General features: G+C 36.6%; 1 protein-coding gene across 4 annotated transcripts in view; it reads left to right on the forward strand.

Moving 5' to 3' along the window:
• The window catches only part of LOC136989618 (uncharacterized protein CG43867-like), a 209,499-nt gene that overhangs the window by 1,179 nt on the left and 183,474 nt on the right, over positions 1-24,846 (forward strand). Inside the window, exons 1-2 of one of the 4 annotated variants that reach the window (XM_067287838.1) lie at positions 4,474-4,658; positions 18,840-19,065. In XM_067287838.1, coding sequence (XP_067143939.1) covers positions 18,847-19,065 — 219 coding nt within the window. In that variant the 5' untranslated portion in view covers positions 4,474-4,658; positions 18,840-18,846. Of the gene's footprint in view, positions 1-4,473; positions 4,659-18,347; positions 18,534-18,839; positions 19,066-24,846 lie in introns of those variants that run through there. The other 3 variants (XM_067287837.1, XM_067287839.1, XM_067287836.1) reach the window with 3 other exon arrangements.

Genomic DNA, 24,846 nt, shown 5'->3' on the forward strand with positions numbered 1-24,846 from the left:
TCGTGTCATAAAACAAAATTTAGCAATGGCTCTGATAAAATCCATGCCACTAAAGCTAAGAAACAGATCGGTCATTATTTGGGGAATTTTTTCGTGTATGCATAATATTTATTATTATTTTTTTTAAATATGTCGTATTAATTATCCAATTTAAAATTAGCCGAAGAAAACGTACGACGTTCTTCACTTTTTTCCTTTATACAACGCGAAATATTTTTAGTTCTTATATGTATAGAGTTGAAATTTAAGATGCGGATGATTTCCCTCAGGGTCTTTTCTTACAGGATTCGTGTTTGAGATATTTAATTTCAGAAACGGAATATTATTTTTGTTTAAAAAACAAATATGGAAATTTCGTGTTTTTTTCCGAATAAGCAAAGGGATGTATGTCCTAAAAATCCAATTTTCTGTAGGACATATTTGATTCTATAATAAATATAATCTTCATATTTTAAATTTAATTAGAGGATGAATTATTAAAATCTCTGTTTAATAAAATTCTGACACGTTGGATAATGCTGCTAGTTTAAAAATAAATAGTGTATATATGACTAGGAAGCTTAATAAGTTAATCTTTGCTTACTTAACAGATTATTGTTTACGTAGAATGGATTTCTTTCGGTAGTTTCAATTTTCTCGATTTGTGATAATGTCTCATCGGATAATTACTTGGCAATCTTGAATATATCTGACATTAGCAATTTTAAGATAATTAATTAAAACTTATAATGACAATGATTTAATGCCTGTGAACATAACACCGTTTTCGGAACTCGACAGCTGCTACCGAGTTTATTAACACGCTATTTTCCATCTTTGTCGTTAAATATATGGATAAGTTAAGAATTATCGTCATAAATAAAGTTTTAGCTCAATGATTTTATTTATTATTTTCCGTGTTTTTAAATCTGTTGATAATTTCTTAACTAACGGTATATGAAATGTACAAAGTTCACTAGCATTTCTTAGTATATGTTTGACCCGATGATAACAATAGCGCAAGCCTATTGTTATCGAGTTTTACCTATATAATCAAATAATAAATTCTATAAATTATCTTGAAGATAAAGTAATATAACGTATTTATTATCTCATTCAAGCATTTATCATTAGTTTACTACTATCGATTAGGGAGAAAAATCTATTCATTTTTTAAGGTAAAGTTAAACTCTGGATTTAACGAATTTAATGGGCAAAAATGTTCTGTCCTATAGGAAAAATTTATTAATGTGTTGCGGGAAGTTAATAAAGGCTCAATAAAGAAGTCATTGTAGCCAAGTTTGGGATTCGTCTGAGTGGTTTATCAACCATAATAACAAATCACGAATCAATTTTGATGAAGTAAGACCTTCAGCAAAACTGCCCTATCTTCATCGATGTGATGAAGATAGGGACGTCCTAAGAGGGGAGAGGCTTGCGGAAACATGGACAAACTGGGACAAGAGAGGGAGGAGGAGTAAAAATTTCAAGAAAAATGCGGACGTAATTTATGGACAGCCCCTTACTAGCACATTCGATTTAATAGACTAATTAGGGAAAGGGGTGTCTGCTATTGTCGAAACAATAGCAGACAATTAGTAGGAAAATCTTCAATTAATTCTAACAAGTTTAATAAATTCCCATAAATCTTCAATAGTAGAAAACTTCCATAAAATTTAACACGCTTCAATAGACTTTTAACACGTTAGTTTACTACCGTTAATCTTTAACACGGTAGGAAACGTCTATCAATTTTTAATATGCTAGAAAACTTCCAATTGTATTTAACACAGTAGAAACTTTCTCATTGGTTCTACTTTATCTAATAGCAAAAACTATCCTATAAATTTGTAACAGTCTCAATGGCTTCTAGAATACTACAAAAGGGTTAAATTATATATAATAGTGGAATCTATAATTAAATAGTAATAACATTAAATAGTAATTACATAATAAACGAATTATTCCGGAATGAAGAGATAATAAGTTAATATTTGTTGCTATCCTATTATTTTTAATTGTTTTTGAGTATAAAGTAGTTGGATCCGTTCCACAATTTTAAGCGTATCTTAAAAAAAAAAAATTCATTTCTGTTTGAGAAAACTGCAAATCTCCATCATATTCCATAGGCCAGTGAATGGAATCGTTCCATCAATCTCATAAACAGAATTACTAACAAAAGAATCATCCCCAGTAGCACTTTAATCTTCCATTTTCCCAACTCATACATTACTGATATTGATTCCCGACACGTATTTCTCTGCCATTAATCTTACTCATCAAATGTACGAAAATATTTGACAGAAAATATCTTCAATACAATCCTCTTCTCCGCAACATGTCGGTAACGGTTATGATTTATCTAGCTTTTTAAATTATGCAAACAGTTGCAAAGCTTGTACATAAATCATAGATGTTTTGATGCTCTTCACTACGATTGGGAAATATTGGGAAACAGTCTAGGACCACGAATCCTCTAACGTAATAATTCTTGGTTTGTGTAAATTCACCTTTTGTCCTCCTTCAACAAATAGGATCGGAGAAGAAGAAGAAGAAAAAAAAATTGTATTATTTGTCGTTTAGGATTTTTAAAAATGGCGAAAACATTCCGGTATACTTGTAGTAACGTTAGATAAAAAGATAATAATTAAATTTATGTATATACCTTAGTGAACAACACCCCGACAGGAATGCTAGAAAAGAGAATGTGCAACATTCCTGAGTGAAATTTGTATAATGTGGTGACCAATTTTCTGTGGGTACTTTGGTTAATTGGATATTTCTGCATTGCCAAGTGTGGCATATTTAGCGGTATTTTTGTTTGTTCAACGCGTACTCATCGGCATTGTAATGAGAACAAATATAAAGAAAAAAAAAACCGAAATTAAAAAATATCTATCGATTGGCTCTTTTATACCATTTAATTTATTTAAGTAAACGTGAAAGATACACGTACACATACACATATATTGTTTACTTATACTTATATAACCTAGTGTGACTTAAGTTTTCGATTATAAGAGTAATGGAAACATTTTTTAAAACATTAATAACAGTTAAATTATGAAACACAGATGATGAAATAAGTTATATCAATTTCATTTGCGAAATTTAATAAATTTGTTATTCGACACGCGAAATAATCGAATTTCATACCAAAAATCACTTGCATAAAGCAGCTGGTATATTAATTCCGTTTTTTAAATTACGAAATGTCAACAATAAATCGATAAGATAAGATATTTTAAATTCGTAAGGTCATATTTAAAAAATAAAATAAAATTTATACGTAATATCTCTTGAGAAATAAATTAAAATATATTTATTAATTAATTTCATTTATTAATTAATAGCAATAGAAACATTTTATAACACAAAAATAACAAATATTATATCAGTAAAAACACTTGATAATTTTGTTGGAAATAAATAAATAAATATATTTATGAAACCGGTACATTGATTTAATCTATAAAAATGCCATAAAACATCAATTATTATCATAGGAAGGAAGGAAGGTTTGATTTAAAAATCAGTTTTACAAATTTCCAAATGGGCCTAGATATATGTAATACACGAAACATAAATCTAAACGCAATAAACCCTCGATTTATCGGAGAATTTGTGTGCGCTATTGCCGAAAATCCGTTAAATCGAACGTGTTTTAAATGCTATTATGACGTGTGAGTATGAATAAAATAGTATTATAATGTGAACTGTACAATGAGTAATTTATACCGATTGTCTCATTGTTCCAACCTTTTAACATATTCTATTCACGAATAAAAAAGGTTTTAAATTTTTTGCCGTGTTAAAACCAGGGTTTACTGGTTAAAGAAGGGAATAATAATAATAATAATAACAATAAGGTCAATGATATATAAAAAGTTTAACGTCCTTACTACTTTTAATTAAATATATAGAAAAAGGTTTGTATTGCATTGTGAGTTATTCACAATATTAAGGGGAGATTTATTTATCTTTTTAAAAATATTTAATTATGATGCTATGTGAGAAAAATAGTTGTATAAGGGATAAAAGTTAATGATACGAAGGGATACGATTTCAATATTGGATAATGATATTATCTTGGTTTTTTATACTGGAAAAAACAACAAATTTCGGCTGGTAAGAAAGTCAGGTCATTAGGTTAATGGTTTTTAACGAGTTTAGGATTACTCGATGAGAAAATATGCTACGAACTTACTTTTATTCCATTATTAACGAGTTTTATTTACTAATATTTTGCTAAATAAATAAATTATTTAAAATAAGATATATAAGATTAGATTCTTAACTAGGTTCAATAATCGTTAAATATAATTAAGAAAGACGAGAGTTAATGAGAGTAACCGAACTCGCGCCTTTTTCCTGTAAGTAAAAGTGCAGTTTGACAAGTAATCGCTTTCCTGTTACGTCACCGGGGACGTCACATCCTCTAATTCGATCAGCCAATGAGGTGGCAGCGGGCGAGTGACGGAGAGACGCATTCGACGCAGGCTTCTTCACAGACTTGTCGTCCGAAGAGCGAGAAAGATGCACGTACGCGAGCGTCGCGTGGTTTGTGACGAGAACGTGTCGTCACGCACGTGTTTGTGATTGTGTGCTTTATGTCGGCGTGGTAGCAGGGCTGAACGACGGATCCTTGCTAGAAGATACGACGACGGAATGCGTTGAAGGTGAGTACGTCCCGTTTCAGTTTAGGCCTAGCTGTCACCGCGTGACGTCACACCAAACTCTTTAAAAACGCGATTAAGCATTGTCTTTCTACGCGTTTCTCCTTCCTTTTATTTTCAATTACGCCGTAAGTTTTACTAACTACGATGGGTATTATGGGAACGGATATAGTGTTACACAGTTTGTGGCGCGATAAACCAGCCAACTACTTTGCCCCGTTGGGTAGAGCAAAACACGTGGAGCGCTGAAATACAAAGAAACCAGGCTTTTACGGGCAAAGTAAATGTAAATACGAGTGAATGATTGAGAGTCATTCCGACTCGATTATTCGTAAAATGACAAACTAGTTGGATCGTACCACTTTATTGAGATAGCGGACGTGTCACGCTCTCTCCTACACTCCACCCATTCGTGACCGGACCCATCGTCGGATGTCACATGCTGTGAAATAATGGGCAGTTTTAACGATAAGGGTTGCTCCCAAGTAGTAACTAGGTAAGCGGACGACAGATGGCACGATGTATATCCACATACGTAATGTAAACAATTAAAAGTTCTGTCAATGAGGTCGCATTGTCGCGTGCGTTTTCTTACGAAATTCATTATTTTCTTTATTTCTACATACAATATACGTATTGTACGTTGACATGTGTATGTGTGTGTGTGTTCAGTTTTCGTTGGCGTGACGTCTCGAGATTGTTACGCTTCGATTGGTAGTTTCCTGAATTGACTTTATTATTATTTGTAATCTTTATGTGATGTCTGGAAAGAGAAATCGAATTTGGGTTACTGAAAGGAAATTATTTAGGAACTTGGACCGTGTCGCGATACAATCGGCAGCTTACTGTTGTATTTTTTTTCTTTCTAAATCGAGATCTTTTTGTTCCCCCACTGTTTTTACTTTATCGATGAGTCACGAGTTTATCTGAAATATGAATGGATGGTTCTGAAACTTTTTGGTCTTATGCCAAGTATAATATTTAAACTGTCTTCGCTGTCCGGTAGAATCTGTTGACGAGCGCCGAACAATGCAAGTTTTTATGCTTATAGGCGTCGTGGTAGCCGGGAAGAGATGAGTAAACGTGACCTTGCCGTGGTGAATTTTTAAAAGCTAGACCTTGAATTGTGCCAAAGGTTAGTGGATTCTTGTCTCCCGATTGTAAAAAGTTCGTTAATTAACTTCTCAACTGCGCGATTTGGCAATAATCCATAAAACGGCTTTGTTATCTGGAACGAGATTTTTCTTTTATTTCTTTGGTCGAGTTCGAAATCAATAGTGTGTTAATCTGGTTTGTTGTTGCGGAGGAAAAATGGAGAAAGGAACAGACTGCATACACCAGAGGGGATGATGTTGCTTTACCCGTTAGATCTGATGCAGACAGGAAATGCATTCTTCGTCCTAGAGAAGGAGGTAAAAGAAACTCACGCAATTCGCTAGAGTTTTTATTGTGTTCCAATCCCATTGTTCGCCTCTAGGTCTTCGAACTCTGATGTCGGCCTTCTGATAAAGATGGATACATATACACGCTCTTCGATCACTTCAGATGTTTTGTAGGATCTCCATTTGTTATCACAATCGAAATTATGACATCGATACAGTTTCTTTATTTCTGTAGAAAAATATCAAATTTCCCTTTCATACACAGTAGTATTGTTGTAGACGATATTATTAAAATCGCGTAAAGAAGACCGAGCTGTTTTGTATAGGAATTGGAGTGGCAGGCTACGTTAGCGGGATGAGCGTTTCCTGTCGGAAGCGGCAAATTATTAAGGCTTGAGAAAATTGTCATTGATTACGCGATCAAGTTCTATTAGCTTGCGTGCTGTTGTCAACTTCACCCTTCCTCGAGTCTTTGTCAGTGAAGGGTGGTTCTTATTTTTGTCAGGAAACATCTGTCCCAGTCAGATGGATAGCATCTGTCTCGTTTGCATTTTTATTTTATTTTTGTTTTGTAGTGCACATTTGCAAGGTTTGTACTACTCAGCCGTCACTCATACTTTTCTATTTTTCTTGCCGTATTCGTACTTATAAAATTTAAGACTCGCAAATCGAGTTTTATCCCGATAAACTGCGTTAGAGGATTTTGAAAGAAAACAAAAGAGAAATGTTATTTTTCTCTCGGACGAGTTTCCTTTCGAACGTCTTTGATAGAACCTTGACTGAAATCTCACTTGTCCTAATAAAAAGGGCATTAAAAGCAATCGAATGACATAAACTCCTTACAGATGTTCTTCAGCTTAGTATATCATCGGCTGCTGTTCCTACCAATACGAACATTCGATCGATGCGAATGTTCGAAAACTCGTTTGAAATACTATCGTTATATCCTTTGATGGGTTCTTTAAGGAGAAGCAAGCTCACTCACCTTCTTCCTATCTGGGTTTGCAGGCCGTAAACGAACGCAATCTGTTGGCGTCACAGTTCCGAGTAATAAACGCAGTTGATGGAGACGTAATAACTTCGGTTGGGGGAAGGAAAAAAAAAAAAAAAGGGATATTCGCTTAACCTGGCCCGAGGCGCAAGCTTTTTTTGCAGTTTTTTAGTTGCCGACTGTTATAATCGAAGGTGCGAACCTTATTACAGGTGGTGCCGAGCGATATTATAAAAGTTAACGGCATCTGCTATCGCTCAGATGTCCACTGAATGCAACGGAGTTGGTAGTGCAATTAACTGCATTTCAACAGTTTTTTTACCCCCTGTAACCGTGTCACACAGAAATTACTTCTATCTAAAATTGAAGCCAAACATTGGGTCTTTTAGCGCGACTTTCAACAATTAAAATGGCTATTTTTACCCCTGTTTTTTTTGTTATGAACTATCTCTCCGATGGAAAAGTAATGATCATATTACTTGAAAAAAATTAACCATAAAATTCTAAAAGCAACTTCCTAATCTTCTTCGAGAAGTAAGAAAACTTTTAATTAAAAGTTTGGTTTTTTTTTTTTTTTTTGGAGATTTGCAAGTTGTATCTGTTTGTTTGTTTAGAAAAACGGTAAAATTATATTTTCCATTACTGCACGAGTTCTGATTCCTTTATGAGAATGAAGCGATATCTATCTATTTTGTCTGTTCTAAGAAAGGGCCGAATATCCTTGACCCATTTAAACTATTCTTTAAGGCAATGGTGGGTGATAAGGTGTTTTAATAAGACACCCAATGCCTGATTTCGAAAAAGCTGCCATTTTTTTTTTTACGGCAAAGTACTTTTTTTCAAGGACTTAAGTTAATTATGATTTATCGATTATATTTTTCGGATCGAGGTCGATAATTATTTCCAAAAATATAAAAATATCGGCGTGAAATTAATAGAGAAGGCTGTTATTAAACGTCAGATGTTTTAAATAGTACTACCCAATTAAGTAATTTGTTTGATTGGAGCAGAATTTAAGATATTTATCGCATTAGAGATAAAACACCAAGCGGTTGTGTTGGCGTACGAGTAATCTTAAGCATTTATTGTACCATTAAAAGTCATTTTTGTACTGCATTTCGATATCTTTTCGCTTCGGACTGTCTCGATTTTTTTCGAATTAATGAGCGATTATAACAATGGTATCGACTCGACTGAGGAATAACTTTCTCTTAGTACATTAGAAGAATGATTGTTAAAAGAGAAGCCCAAGAAACATGCTTGTATTAGGGGAAAAAATCTCGAAATAATGGATGACTCGTGCCTTTTTCGCGTGCATCGACAATGCGGATTCAAGGTCGAATCTGTTAAAGTTTTGTATGTGTTTTTGTCCCTGGCCGATAAGATTTGACACCCGCCGTGCTCTGTCTCGTCCACTCGTCTTTAAATATTTGCTCTCGAGAGTGGGGTCGCTGATAAACTATCACGACGTTGATTTAAAGCTGTTAAACTTAATGAATTTTCCAATCTTCTACCACTTTTCTGATACCAGAGGCGTTTATCTTCCTAATTTTAAAAATTACAATTATTTATCTCATTCTTTCGTATCCGATATTAAGGGATGCTCAGGGGAGTTCAGGTAGCCATCAACATACAGGGGATTGACATGATCTTTCTTATCAGATAACACGAATTTTTATACTTTTCCGTTGTTGCTGTAACGACACGTCGATCCTCCGGAGATAGAGCAGATTTAATTTAAAACTAATCGCGGAGAATAAATTTCCAAGTAGAAGCCGTTCGGTCGAGGAGGGAAACTTCCGAAGAGGATGTTTTATTTAATTTACACCGCATTCTTCGAGCTCCAGATAAGCTAATTCGGAGAAAATCCCTCCATTCTCGAAGAGCAATTACAAATACGATCATGTGACTTCTCCCATCGCTGCTCCTTGATGAAATAATGACAAACCTCGTGGGACGAGTCGTCCTAGTCATGTCTCTTTCATCAATTTGATTGTCTAAGAGAAGAGGCACGCTTTCTAATGTATTCCTCTTTCTCTTCGGTGCCGTAACGTGCGGATGCCCCCACAAAAGCTAACTAAAAGAAAAAAAGAAAATAATTCGGGTAGTTAGATACGTAACTTTTTTTCATACGGGTAAAGATTTATGATGGTGTATTTCCCCATTTGTTATATCTAGACTATAAGCAATCCGTTTTACCCCGTTTTATTTCTGCTCGGCATAGAAAGTATCCGCTGGAGCAGTTTGGAGAGAAAATAAATCATGCGACTCGGCGTATTTTCAGTGGGAGCAATTATTCTGGAAATAAAGAAAAACCAAGTTCGATCCACTAACACCTGTGCTTCGTCATAAGAACATCGTTTCTATGGCAACTGGGGGTCGTCGGAGACGGTGGGAAGGAAAGCTCCTCGGTCGCAAATAACAATGTGACGGTAATAACTTTTTCTGTCGGCCGTGTGTGGATGATAGAGTGGGTGTCAAGCACTGGCTTCGGAGCGCTACGCACACACCAATTGACCGACGCGACATGTTATACGGGGTACCACGTACGGTCATTGTCACGGAGTATGCCACCGATGGCATGGAAGTCACGTCCGTCGTGAGAAACTCTCCGCCTGACTTCGTGACTTTCCAGATACGCAATCGATTGGCTCACTCTGATGAAGGAGAATTAAAAAGCTGCCACACGGATCTCCACGAATTCGTCTTTGTCAAATGGGCGTATCGCGGGAAGTTTGGATTTCGAGCATCTCGCAGTCACTGGAGCATCGAGAAAAGACGAAAATTCTCTTCCTAATTCATCCCTAGAGCCAGATAAACGAATTGCTTCGGGTTATTATCTATTCAGAGTTTTCTTTAATTCTTTCGATATCGAATCATTCGAGAAAGTTTTCCTCCCCTTTGCCGCATGCGGGGCTTTTTATTTTTTTTTCTTTTGCATGAATAATGGATCCACTGCATCTTATTCGCGAGATCAAAACTCGATGTTTTATCTTCAGAATTCCTTCACGTCTTGTGTCATATTTATTGGTTTTATTTATTTACATATCAGTTTCTAAGCGACCCGGTAAAGAAAGAATGGCTTTGAATGCTTAGACGAGGCGTGACTCTACAGCACGCTCTGGGGCTATTCCCCGCAAAGGACATCGACCTCTGAATTGGGAATTGTTTGACAGTTTCGGTGTCGAAAGTATGTCGTGCACTCCACGCCGTCATTAAGATAGAACTCGGAGCCGTAAATTGTCTCCGGGCATTGAATGACAGAGCTATAGTTAGAAACAGTGGACGAGAATATTATGTTGCTCGTTTTGTTGGAGATGGGCGTACAAACATTTCTCCAGGACGGGTAATCGATCGAAAACTTTTCTATTCTGACTTGGCAATTAAACTGTTTCTGTTGTGTGCCCACTTAGCCGAAACACCTACGAAAATAGGTTGAATGTAGTACGACCGGCGTATTGTCTCTGGTGTTAGGAGCGAGACCGGAAATGAAGAGGGAGATCAGTTACTCTCCTTTCCGTTCATATACCGCTGCATGACGTCATTTGCCCTCTTTCCCACGCAGTCTTATGTTAAAATGGACTTTTGTCCGTCTATCGTCCAGTTTATGCGGTGAAGGTCGATCTTAGTTACGAAGATTATCGATTCCGAAATCCAATTATAATTTCGTATAGGATCCGTCTTTTTTTTTTGCCGTCTCAAACAAATCTTGTTCTTATTATCTAAAAAGCTCGAGCATTTCGTGGATAAATGACTGGTTTCCAATGTCTGGATAATGTCGATTTCTAGAGGCCCCCATCCTCTTAATAAAGCCGTAGAGCCTTGATTACCCCGAGCTCGACGCATCTCGAAGAACCGCAACCTCCTGTAAACAGGCAGTTCAAATATGTCACGAGTAAAGACCCTCCAGGCACCTCATACGACTTCCGGAGGACTAAGATGGGGGTTCCCTCTCCCTCTCTCTTTCGCTCTGTTTCTCTAGGTCGACAAGGTCGAATTCACGCGGAGATACAGGAAAATTTGAAGAACCGTAAGGGATAGAGGAAAAAAGGAAACTGTATAGATGCACGTTTAGATTATTCTTGCTTTTTCTGAACACTGGTCACGTGCATAAGAGGCCCGGGGTTGAAACTAAAATTGAAGAAGGATATAGAAATGCCTGACGTCACAATGGATTGCTATTTCGTGTCAAACTTTTGTGACTCTCCTCTCTTTTGGTTACACCAAATATTCATAGAGGATTTAGAAAGTTTTCTTCGATAAAAAATAAAAAACTTCTAGACTCGTGATTCAGTTATTTATCTCTAAAATATCTACGATCTTTCACTTTATTTATAGTTCATTCGAGATGCTTTTTATAGCTGTCGGAGCTTAATAAAGAAACTACACGAATCGACAATAATTTTCGTACGTCTTGTCTCTTTATACTTCTTGCAAAATACAAATGTCGAGCTATCTGCGCTCACCATTTAATCATTTTCCTCCTGTTGAAACTAGATCTCCAGCTAATTGCTTTTTACTGATGTGTTTTTTCTAATGTACCCCGAAAAAAAGAATATTTCTTTCAAACGAAAAAAAAAAATATATATGTGATCTTTGCATGTAATGTCGGAATATAAGCATTCCTATCTACTTCGATGATCAATATTGCATGTGTCAGGAAATAACCTACAAACTGATAAGTAAAATATTGCCTGACAATGAGGAGTCCATTGTGGATCGATGGAAGAAAAGTTTATCTTTCTTTGCTCCGAATCTGTTCGATACACGGTTTAATCACAAAAAGAAAAAAATAATGATGTGTGAGAGCCGTTGATAGCTTTCTTTTTTACACAGTACTAGTGGAAATTAATTTAGATATTCTCGATTTAATAAGCATAATCCCGCACTCTTTGGCATATTACATATCGGTTAATTTTAATTTAAACTTTAATTAAGTCGCCGTATATAGACTTGTATATATGATTATCGGTGTATGGTGTTCCATAATACATTACGAATAACTGACTGGTATTTAATCGATAGAATTATAATGAGAATCGATACAAATCTACAGATTCGTTTAGTCTAAACCTTATACGTGCCAGTATAAATAAGCAGTCTCTCGTGTTCATTACTTGACGGATTTTCTTCTGTAAATACATTCTTCAGTATTGACACATCCTATCGCTCCTCGGCACGCTGTAGCTAATCCAAAAACCAAGGTGATACATTCTTAATATCTCTTCTAAGCCACCGAAAAAAGGAAAGGAAAGAACGAGGAGGTAAAAAAGAGAGAGTTATTGTTATCTCCATTTTGCAGATTTGCAGATTTTCCAGCGGTAACAACAGCTAGCAAATATTTCGGATAGTTGTATTTATACATGGCAGTGTCTTATGCGCTGCACAATTTTGTAACGAGCCGCCGCTGTTCGTTTCGTTCGAGTCGACGACGAAACCGAATAATCAAATAGGTGTACGAGGAAGAAACACTTTCTCGAACGTAAATTTCCCGGAACGCGTGCACGCTTCCGTGACGTATGGGGAAAGCCGTCACGCGTGACGGGATGCGGATTATGTTGTACCAATCGGGCCGGAGAGTTTTTAGTTTCATTTCTCAAAGTTTCGAACTCGAGCACGTCATCTCCGGTTACGGTTTCTCCCATTGCATTAAGCCGTTTTCTAGTTAAGCTCGATACTCTACGATCGGGGACGGGAACGAATGATTCTTCGTCCGTCTTTGACAAGCCTTATCTATTCGATTTTCAACGATGCATATTTTTATTCGTGTGCCACGATACTTTTCGACATATTCACGCCCCGATAATTCTAATTACAAGCCACCGGCGTGTTTTTTTTTTAAGATAAATAAAAAGGCTTTCGTGTTAAAAATGATTATTGGATATGCAAAATTGCGGGCGAAAAAATCGTTGCCAAAACACGCTACAAACTTTCGAATCTGTGATCTGACCGATGCTGTCTTTTTCTCTCTCTCTCTCTCTGTGTTTTTCTTTTCTTTTTTCTTCGCAGTTATTGTTAGATGGCGATCAGTTCCGTGATGTCGTGCTCACTTGTAATGAAAACTTGTCTGTGATTGATGATGTAAAGACTACAACGGCTCTGGAATTCCTGACAAACGTCTCTTCTCGGATGTGGAGGATATAGGACAAACCAAATGCCGTTCTACTTCATTTCTTTCCTTTGGCGATGAAGTATTAGATTCGAACGATACTCTTTACGTCTTTCTTTATTCCGAGGATTGTCCTACTTGTTTATCATTTTCCAACTTCCCCCGGGCACTGCACCCTTCCGTGTTTCTTATCTCGATTTTCTTCTATCCATTGCAGAACAAACGGGGGAATTAGGGAACTAATTGTTGCCTCCTGATAACGAATCGTAATACGGTTAATTCCTCTTACTAACATTAAAAAAAAAAAAAAAAAAAAAAAAATGCACGCAAACAGATAATGAAAAATCGTAAAGTGCAGCAGTTCCGGTGAAAACTTCTAAATTAGTTAAAATCAATTAAAAACCGAGCTCTCAGTGAATTATACGCTTAATTTTGGTAAAAGGAATCTTATCTTTGGTTAATTTTTTATTAAAAAAAAGGAAAAAAATAGCTGAAAAAATTTCCTATCGTTACCTCATCTACGTTAATGTCTACATAATTTTATTCCACGAAGTATTCTTAGCATTAAATGCATTAAAGCAATTCCCGTGGACAAAAACTACGATTATTAATTAGTAGTAGTAGTAACAGTCGATTTTTGTTATCTCATGGACTTAATTTTCTAACAGAAAAACAAAAGCGAAGGAGAGAAGAGGGAAGGGGGGGGGAAACGTAAAAAATTGCAGTATAGAAATCGAGTAAAGATATCAGTAATAGAGAGGAAAGTGATGGAATCGATTTTCATCCAGGATTTTTTTTTTCTTTTTTTTCGGTCGAAGGAAGTAAAAATTCAATTTCGATTCTAGCATTTTTTGATAGAAAAATCTCCGATCGGTACAAAAGACTATCATTCTTTGGTGAAATGCAGTTTGCTTTCACTTTGCCAATTGGGTCTCTCGGGCGGGGGTACAAGAAACTAATGAGGTTAGAATCTCGTCAAAAGTAGTACATCGTTTCAATTCATTATCGGGTGTCGGAGCGCAAATTGCAGGGTAAAAATCTTCACGTTGTAACAATCATTTGGCTACAACTCTCGGTAATCCTTCAAGGAGTATTCATTTTTCGAAGAGTAATTTCTTTTCCGACTCCTCCGTATCAAAGTCCACTTCAGATAAGAAGGTTTTATGATCATGTTTGGGTTTTTTCGAGATCATAAAGACACTCGAGAGGACGTAGAGCATGTTTATAAAAGACACATTGTAATCTCCCGTTTTTTTTCGATTGTTGTAATCACGTTCCTTATCAACCAAAAAGGCATAAATCTTCAATTAGATTAAGACGGAGAACGGTTCTTCTACACATTAAATACTATCTGTAATATAACTCGTTCTCGTAAATTAGAATTAAATAAGTTTTAACTACGTCCGAACTTTTATGTCTCGGAAATTATGGTCTTTTCTCCACCTCCTCTTGTATTTATATATATAAGAAATATTTTATCGAAAAGCCTTTTTTTTAAAGGCATCTAAAAGTGGCGGTGGATGGTTAATGATATTTTATAATAATAATAATCATACCCTGTCTAATTTGTCTTGAAATTACGACGCAATCTTTTAAATAAAACATCCAATATCGACAGATGCCACGCGTATTTTTTCCCCCTGTAAAGAATTTAATTTAGTTAAAAAGAAGGAAATGTTTATAATAAAAATGTTTATACATCGTGAATTTTATATTGCTTACAGGACGAACCGTAAGTAAACATAATAAAAATGTAGAGGGTAGGAAAATAATCACGAATATTTGTCTCATAAATATGTCAAAGACGAAAATTTTAAGGGAAGTTATTTAGAGTTACGATTTGTTAGAGGAGTTATACCTATATTAATCCTATTATGTTTCACCGAGATAATCACATCATTGATAACTCGTTGTGTGTGTTTTATTTTACACGAGTTATGAAGGAACAGCTCTGTCTCGTACGTTTTTACTCTTTCTAAGATCGCTTTAGTCTCTGTTTTTGTACGTTTTACTCTGTACAAAATTCAATAGGTTGCTGCACTGTATTAAAAACTTGAAGAATTAAAGCTTATAACCTATTCTTCGGAGGAAATCTTCTATTCATGTATTTAGATACGTCTGTAGATTTCATCTGTTGCGCTTGTGAATATACATTTCGGGCCTTTTCTTTGTGCCTGTCGATTATCGAAATAAAACTCGTTACATTTACGTTCACACGCTAGCGAACGTAAGGTTCATTCTTTTAATATCGTAAATGTACGGGTGAAGTCAGAAGAGAGATTATCTAACGACCAAGTTAATAGTGTGAGAGCGATGTAGTTTTCTCGTAGATTAATGACGAACGGTTGACATTCGAAAACAATGGCTGTCTTTTAGCTAACAAGGAGCTAACAATACTGTTGCTCGGCTTGACTGTCTTAATGATGCTATGAGTGATTCTTCAACCTTTTTGTGCCAATGAAACCTTCATATATCATCATAAGTTTCCAGAAATAAAACGTTTTTAAGGTCTCTACTTTGTTAAATTATCGAAAGGATGACAAAATGACATCAAGACGAAGAGATTCCATTCGTTTTAGAATAAATTAATTGCCAATTTCTTGATTAAATGTCTTACTCGAAGTGTTTACCGTTAGCTTTTCAGCAGCATTTTGTCAAATTTTTGACTCGTTTATTTCACAAAGTTCAGAAGCGAATAAATAAATTCATTCTATTGAAGGGTAAATCTTCCAAGCTTTTTGTACCGTTTTTAATGTGGATTCATTCGATTTCATTACAATTTCTCTCTACTAACGTCGCCGGCTTGGATAGACGATAAGATATTCCCTAACGTCTTGAGGGATCGCAATTCGAAGTCTCCATTTGAGCCCTCGTAATTTTTCATGGGTACTTAGGATGGGAAGTCGTTGCCCATAACTCATCTATGCACGTCGATCCTAATGCCAACAAAGTCCGTTCGTGTAATGGATAAAATCGAGGCAAATGGATGCATGGATTTTATCCGTATGCCTGGCGGAAAAAGCCAATCATCCCGATAACAATGTAATACTGTACTTTCTCCTGCCAAATATTTTACGTTCGACCGTGATATAAATATAATTATATACCAAAACGGTTGCACATAATCTAGCTTTTACGTTAAGAAACGTGCGACTTATTTACATACATTACGTATGCAAATTTAGGCAACGATTTGTTAGATCGTATCATTTTTGTTGATTACACCGGAAGATAATTTACACGGATCGCATATAAGAAACTGCGATAATGCATTAAAATCTGATAAATTCTTAATTCGAGCGCAATGTTCCTTAGCATAGAAATGATATTAATATAGAAATTTAGAAATAACAGACGATAAAGGTTAAATAAAAATTGTTTTCACGGAGTTATTATATTGTTAGATGGGTGAAATTAAAAACCAGAACTGATAATTTACATTGTAAATAGCGTGAAAATATTTACAAAATTAGGTGTAATTATATTTATAAGGAGAATGAAAACTCGTTATCTTTAAAAGTGGAAGAATTTTGCAAAATGATACTATCCGGCGTTTAACTATATATTTCTGGGCTTCTAACTCTCTTTAATAACAGAATTTTGGCAGTTCAAACACTACTTTTTCTTTTTCCTCCCACGCGAAGGAGCGATTCGACGGATCAAATACGTCTTATCATCCGATAAAACCGACCGAAACTTCACCTTTAACTGATAAATGAAGGTATATCTCAGGAAATGACACTCGCTCTCACTCATATCCGGTCAAAGAGTTAGGTTATGTGCTCGTGACTGTCGCTTTAAGTCATCCCTTATATGATCTTTCGTGTAGTTGGAGGATGGCGACCGGACGTCTCGGAAAATAGAAGATAGAAGAATGAATGGAGGGCGCAACAGGAATTGCTTTCCGTCCAAAGTATTCGAGAAAACGGAATATTCAACCATTCGTAAGCGGCGCATAAGAGATTCGGAAGTTGGAAATTTCTCACTGCATTCTTCTTTCCTTCGAGCTGTCCTTCTAAAACAGGCTTAGTCGGGTGATCTAGATGGAGAGGTCGATGCCGGTCCCGTGACAGGTGGGTCGAAGACAAGTAGCACAGAAATGTCTGCATTATGATAAGCGTGCACCTTTTTTATAGTGGCTCTACCCCACCCTAGGGAATATCCTACTATATTTCTGTGGTCTCTTTAATACCGAAAGTGTGGTGGCAGTAAAACTTTGGCCGGATTGTAGCTACAGCTTTCCTCCTCCTTCGAGCCACACAATCGAATGTTGTTCTCTGCGCAGATAATGCACTTGAGAGTCTGAAAGCGACTCAGTGTTACGCCAGGAGGCCGGATGGCGTTTTTTCCCCCTCTTCTTCTTTTTCTTTTTAATGCCAATTTATTCAGCATGTGGACGGGCTTTTCGAATTTCTACAATTATAACTAATTAAAGTAATGTTCTTTTTCTTCCTCGTTACAACTTATAATCGGATTAAATGCAATCTTCTTATTGGGCGCTATCAACAAGTGCATTAAAACTACACATCAGAAGAATCGAAAATCACCGAAAAGATTTTCTCTGCTTCTAATGGTGGCTCGATGATTAGCGCAAGAATTTATAATACCTTCGAGGACTATTTGATTGTTTTTTTTCCTCTTTTTATTCCCAGAAAAATCCAATATTATGATTAGCTACTTGAATAATTATTCCGGGTTTTCTTTCTTTGTTACGTTTAAAATATTTCTTGTTAATTTAAGCACATTTACAAGCATAGATACGTCGATAAACGTGGCGATGGTATTCAGAAATAAGAGCAAAGTAAACTATAAAGCAAGGATAATTAACATAACTAATAATAAATGTTTGGATAATTATGTTATATAAGCTTAATTAGTTATCAAGGAAATAAAAATATTAATTACTCTTGCCAATTAATGGCAATTGGATTTTCAGCTAGTACTTCACTACATTTATAAGTAATTTGGACGATAAGCGCGAGGTTGTCCTAGAGAAATCGGGGAGGAAGGGGAAGATTTAGTAACGTAGCCCTATATTGCATCTTCCGAAAAACTCATCTCTTGTCATCGGTGGATTAAACGGCTTGTTTATTCGATCAGAAGGTCCTTTAATAAGGAAGTTGTTCATTGGTATCATGGTTGGAGACTCTGATCACCTGACCAGCACAAGGACGAATGAGTCCTCCACATCAAGGGCGTGATTCATAAGAGAAGTTCGGTCGAATAACGCGGCATTTGACCCACTTCACGCCAATTCGCTTCTTTCCTGGTTGCCAAGGTAACGTCAATCTACCGCTCGCAGCTGGAACTGTCCATATATAGAGAGAAGGGCAAGGGATGAATGTGGGACGTCTGTATCGGGGCATCGCCCTACCTGCGGCGTGGGTCTTTTGAGCGTAATTTGCCGAAAAATATTTGGCACGATGTTATTCATTTGCATTTTCCCAGTATCCGAAACGATTGTTTGAACGACCGCCCCAATTTTCGGGACGATTAGTGGTGATTTATTCGGTTGTCGCATCGTATTTGTCAACATGTGTTACAGTTACAAATCGATCGAACGAAGCGACCTTGATAGGAAGGAAAGGTTGAAAGCTCGAATAATGCGGTGTTGATACATTCTTCCCGGTTTGTTTAGATAACAATTCTAACAAACCTTGCCTCGGGAAATCTTTCTAAACTTTCTGTTTTATCTCTTTCAGGGTGACCATGTCGGAACCTCCTCCCCCAGTCCAATTTTGTGACCAAGTGTCGAGTACTTCGGCGCTGTTATCATCGCTACTGGGTGGCGAGGAGGTGCACATTACAGCCTGGAACGAAAATGAACGTAGTGTGGTGGACTGGCAAGAAAGATGCATCGAACTAGAGGGATCTCTTCAACGATTTCGAGATCAGGCTGCTCAAATCAGAGAACTTCTCCGAGAGAAGGTATTATTATTATAAATATATATATATATATATATATATTTTTATACGGCACGCCATGAACTTTAATTCATATCGGACGTCCGATAAAAATGTGACAGCGGCATCACGTGATTATATTCTCCTTTCTTCCTCGTTGCTATAGGCACGGGGAGAGAGAGAGAAGAAAATCTATTTTCTAAAGAGGCTTAAGAGGAAATGGTTTTTGCTGCACAATACGTGGAAAATTGAGTTTGCCAACTTTCCTAACAGTATTACCTCATATCTGACGTAGTCTAGATGACTCTTACATTATTACCCCTTCCGTATAATGTTTTTGTACTCGATTATTTGCAGTCATTCATTAATAACACATTTCTCTCCCCGATGACCGCGTAAACTTCACAACAGTAAAAACACCTCGCGTTTGTTTAATTGGATTACCGGCTTTGTTTCGAAAATAGGATAAGTAAAGCTTTTAAAAAAACGGATCAAAGAAGCGATTTGTACTCAAACATCAAAAGAAAAGAGGGGATTGAGATCTCAAACCAGATTTAAAATACTTTTAGGGAGTATTCGAGATTTACGGCTCTTTTTTTTTTGTTTAGGAAAACAACTTCGTATCAGAATCTTTTATGTTATTAATCTGTTTCCTGAGAATATTTTACAATTACTCTTCCATTTAAGCCGATTATTATACGTTCAATGCAAGTTGTCTTCGATTTATATCCGTTAACTCGCTTCAAAAAGTATCAATGAACAGATTTCTAGGTTTTTTAATACCTTCTTTCATTTCCTCGCTTACATTTCGACTAAAAATTTTTCTTATCGTATTTTTTCTGGCTTGTTGACATTGCGACGAATGCGATGTGCCCGGGGTGACGACCGTGTTGACACATTTTTGAGGGATTTCCGACCGATCCGAAGGGAAGAAAAAAGGGGGAAAAAACCCCTAGAAAATGATCTATTTTAGGAATTATTTAAAGATAGATGTAACGTGTTTAGCTGTTTATCCCTACAACGCATCGATCTTTTGATACGAACGGAATTTACAATAGAAACGTTTTGATTTAATTAAAAAGAAACATTATCAATCACTCGGACTAAAATTGGTTTGGGGTTTGTTATTCAAAATTACGTATTTGGAGATTTATTATTGTTATTTTTTCAAATTTTTCTTGACGTCGGAAACTTCTCTCGTATACTCTCTCTCTCTCTCTCTCTCCCTTCGGTGGTCTGATCCTAGTGACGTGGGCCAGCTGCTGCAAAAAGGAGACCCGGCTCCCTCCTCCCTCTTGTAACTTAATCGTTTATGAAGCCACATTCACCAGAAATTTGGTTAATTAGTAGGTTCCAACTGGTTTTTCTTCCCTTCTTTTACCTTCTTAAAGAAAATTTCGTTTAATTAACGAAGGTGTTTTTCATTAACGCTTGTTTTTAATTAAGAATCGAAAGTCGTCTTTGCATTTTGTAATGAATTTAACCCGTTCGAATTCTTTCCTCAATTAAGTATTCGGACTATTTAGACTTTTAAACACGTTTCAATTTGATTCAATTATCGGGCGCGTGTTGTACGTCAGGAATAATATGCTAACGATAAACTTCAACTACTCAAAAGGTCAACTCCTAAATCTGGTTACCGACTTCCGAGAATCACGTTTTAGCTACTGCTGGAGGATTGTCCCATCTGCAGAAACGGGGCTGTTTGGATTTCTACGTCGCCTATTAATTAAGCTCTCGGCGTTAAACAGGACTTTAATAATTAAAATTACTCCGTGAATAGATGTATTTTCTTCATTATTAACACGTGACTATTTAAATATGATAGAAAATTCTTAAGTAATTGTTTACATTCGATTGTCTCTTCGTATTAATTACGTTTAATCGATGGATACAAGAGTATTTTTTTTACAGTTAAGGCTATTTTAACCGAATTTATTATGATACATGTATCAGCAAGAGCCGGATGAACGGCTTTATCAAAGGCTCTGTGTGGCCCACATTCTCTTTGCGGGAAACTCGTTATCGTTCCTTATTGTTCGAAATCTCTAAATTCCTGTTCTAAAGGTTCTCATGTGTAAACGAATTGAGAGAAGATCTCATATATTTCAAAAGTTCTCCAAAGTCAAGAGTCGAGATTTCCTAAGAAATCAACCCCATGTTTGTTTGACGGGACATCTCGCATTCCATCCCTTCTCTCTAGCAACTAAAGGTATGTTATGCGGTGGGAGTTATTGCAGCTTCGGGCAAAAGCAATAACCTTGCATTCTCATATTGGATCACGGAAAGAAGAGACGTTGCTTTCAGGTTGCTGCTCTTTGAACCGACGTGTTTTCGTTTCTCCATTTTGGTGTTTGCCCGGGTTACCGGCTTTTGCTCTGGATTACTGCAACACACAACTCTCGTTTCGATTTCAAAATAAATAGGATAGACAATTTATGATGGGGCGTATGTTTCGACCCTTTGACGAGAAGAAGAAGAAGAAGAAGAAGGGGAAAAAAAGACATCAAGAAATTTATGGAATTTTAAATCTTTTCAAACATCGTAGGAATTCCGAAAGAAATTAGTCACGTTCTTGATGAGACGAAGAGTTGAACTCGGAGCTGGCGAATAATTACTTATTCTGAAATACTGTAAAAATCATTAAAAATGACAAGTATCAAATAAACCCCGTATCAATGAACGATAGTAAATGAGAACGGAAAATGAAGATTAAATGGGTAGAATTAGAAAGGAAACTTTAATATGTTCTACGTATTAAGCATCGCCGTCATTAAAACACTAGTTTTTAAAGAATATTCTCGGAATTCTTCGGTGCTGATTCGAAAAGTGAGACTAGATATAGAAGTTACGTAAGAAACAAAACATAAGGGACAGAAAAACTTCTGGGAATTGCTGTCTTATGACTGTGACAGTTGTCAGCTCGACTCTCTACGGCACTTCTCATCGAGGCAAGATGGTGCATTCCACACATTTGTCTCTACTTCTGTTGTTTCAGAGAAGCAGTTTTGACTAGTACAACTTCAGTTAGTGCGATAGGCAGAATCTGTTACCGGAAAAAGGCAATCTTCCCTCTCTCGAATGCTGTACTAAATTTGAGTCTTATAATGTTCAAGAGATTTTAGTTAAAAAGAAAAATATTTGGAACTCATAAAAGTAAAATAAGCAATCTTCTCGCTCGCCATTAGCCAGATCGCATTGACTATTTAAACGAAACTAATTTAATAGAATATCTAAAAGCAAAATGGAATCGTTTATAGAAGTAGATTGAGAACCTTTCCCTGTCTACGTCAAACCACTCGAATTTCGGTAGTAAATTTGCCATGTACGAGTCGTTTTCAAGAGAAAATAAACGATAACAAAATTCCAGGCGCAAAAATCAAAGCTGGTCGAATTGTACTTTCTATCAATAAACAATTTCTTTGCACGGTATCTATCGAGGAAGAATGTTATTCGGGACGACTTATCTCAGAAAACAGTCCCAATTTCGATAAAAAGAATCACAGTTGATGAAACCGAGTTGCCTGCATCAGTGATTTACCCCGTCATTTGCGGCCGTTACAATAATAAAAATAAACAGAAATTGCTTGGCGGAAAAGAATCGAGGAGAAACTACTAGCTCTTTCGTATTTCTTGCGGGCCATCTGGAATGGGCGATGACCTGTTTCTTCGTCTACGAGCTAATCCTAAGCAATTCCCCAATATTGCCCGATCATCTGAAAGAACGACAGCACTCCTAATCTGTGCACCGGGTTAAGGTGACTCTGGCATAATTGCTGCCACCAGTGAGTGGCACAGAGCGTTCTTCTTTCTCGTCTAATTATTTGTTCTGTCTCGGAAAGGATTAGACGACTTTGCTAACATAAATGGATTAGGTTCTTGTGGTGCTATTAACTCTGGAATCCTGTCAGCGCCTGTTTGTTTAGCCGCGGAGCTGGATGGACTTCTACCTCCCCATCTTATTTCGGTTTGACTTCTCCTCTTAATAACTCTCCCTCAGTGGTGTGTATCTTAAACGCAGTATAGGAATATTCATCCGACCGATAATTATTCGCTTTTTCTCGTTCTTCTTGGCAGTCGGCCAAAGAAAATCTTCTTCCTTAATATGTACCCGTTTCATGGCATTCACGACACGTATCCGTCAGTCATCCTTTTCGGGATTAGCATCACGATGCATTCGACTCGCAATGGTCAAACTTTGATAGATTTTATAATACTTCTCTCACCGGGGCAGCTGGCTTAAATGTGTGGAGTGAGGGAGGAATTTCTTCTTTGGGGATCCTTCCTGACACCTTTCTTGACTAATGGACGGGAAAAACAAACGGCTCTTTCGCCCCCACCCACTCTATCTGGAAATGACCTTTCTCTCCATTCAGAAAGGAGGGATTTCTGCTCTGAAGTGGTCTGACCGTTTCGAGAAAACGTTCGGCTCGACTGGAAAATGTTCCTTAATGTTCCCATACCTGGAAGTAAGTGCTTTTCCATCACATTCCCTCACGAGCGATTCACTACTGCTTCTGCTTCGTGAAGCTACGCTCCGGCTTCAAGCCGGTTGCATCTGGGCATGACCCACGCAGACTGACTACTTTTCTATTGTTTCTTGATTTAAAATAATCATTTTGCCTTCAAGCTACGTGGGAGTGCGCTATTAATTACACCCTAGTTTCCATGTAATCTAGAGATTAATATTTTTTACCACTTTTTTTTTTTAATTCCCTTTTCTCTTTCTTCCTTTTGAAACGAAAGGGGGGGAATCTTTATAATGCGAATTAACGATGGGCATTCATCATAGTGTAGCCAAAATTAAAAAAAATGTACCGGTTAGAATAAGCAGAGAGCGATCTACTCTCCCGAAGAGGATAGAAAAAATAAGAGAAAGTAATTTTGGAGAGAAAATTGAATTTAAAAAGCGAAAGTCACTAACCGAGGTGTCGAGACTCGTAAGTTTTCCCGTAACAAAGACATTTCGGATGCGGCATGACTTTGAATTTGGAGATTAAGAGTATAAAAATTTATAACCCCTTTCGAATTAATATTTAACAGCGTTTTGTGTATATCATTACGTTTTCCACTTCGGAAAAATCCTCCCACTAACAACTAGTACATGTCTGCTCGGATGATTTCACTTGTATTTCAAACAGATCTCATTTGTTCGACTGTGGTAACTTTTACTACGAGCGAGACGATCGCAAAAAATAATGGAAACGGTATATAGTAAATTTCTACGCCGAATTTTAAGAGATAGAAAAGGGGGGGGGGATTGATCATACGTACATTTGATATTCATCGAGTGAAATTATCTTGCACGTAATGACCATCTCATCCATTCATCTTCCACTTCTTAAATTATTTTTGGATTTTATTCTCGATAAATAACTGTAAGCAAATTCGGAAAGTCTATTCGGGCGTTGAATATATTCCTAATTATAGTCACAGGACGAGGGCTTCCTTCTAATGAGGTGTAGTGCTTCCGCCCTCTATCCCGCTGACACGGACTTCGTTAAGGACCCAACCTACGAATACACGCTACTGCCTTTACAGAAGTTTTCTGGTTTAACAGTTTAATAAACCCAGATTGATACCGCAACTTTCTTAGTAATAAAATATCATTTATGATTACGATCCAGTCACGAATTTTCATTGGTTGAGACCACGTTTGGGATCGTGACCCACAACTTAAAAACAGACTAATCGCCAATTTAATTATACCGCGTTGTTTACTTTTAGTGCTTCTGACAGAATAGAACTGTGGAGTTGTTAAATCCAGAATCGTAGATCATAAAATCGTAAAAAAAAATGAAGGGA

Source organism: Centruroides vittatus, unplaced genomic scaffold (assembly GCF_030686945.1).
Source record: "Centruroides vittatus isolate TY-2023 unplaced genomic scaffold, ASM3068694v2 scaffold_712, whole genome shotgun sequence".
Classification (NCBI taxonomy): domain Eukaryota; kingdom Metazoa; phylum Arthropoda; class Arachnida; order Scorpiones; family Buthidae; genus Centruroides; species Centruroides vittatus.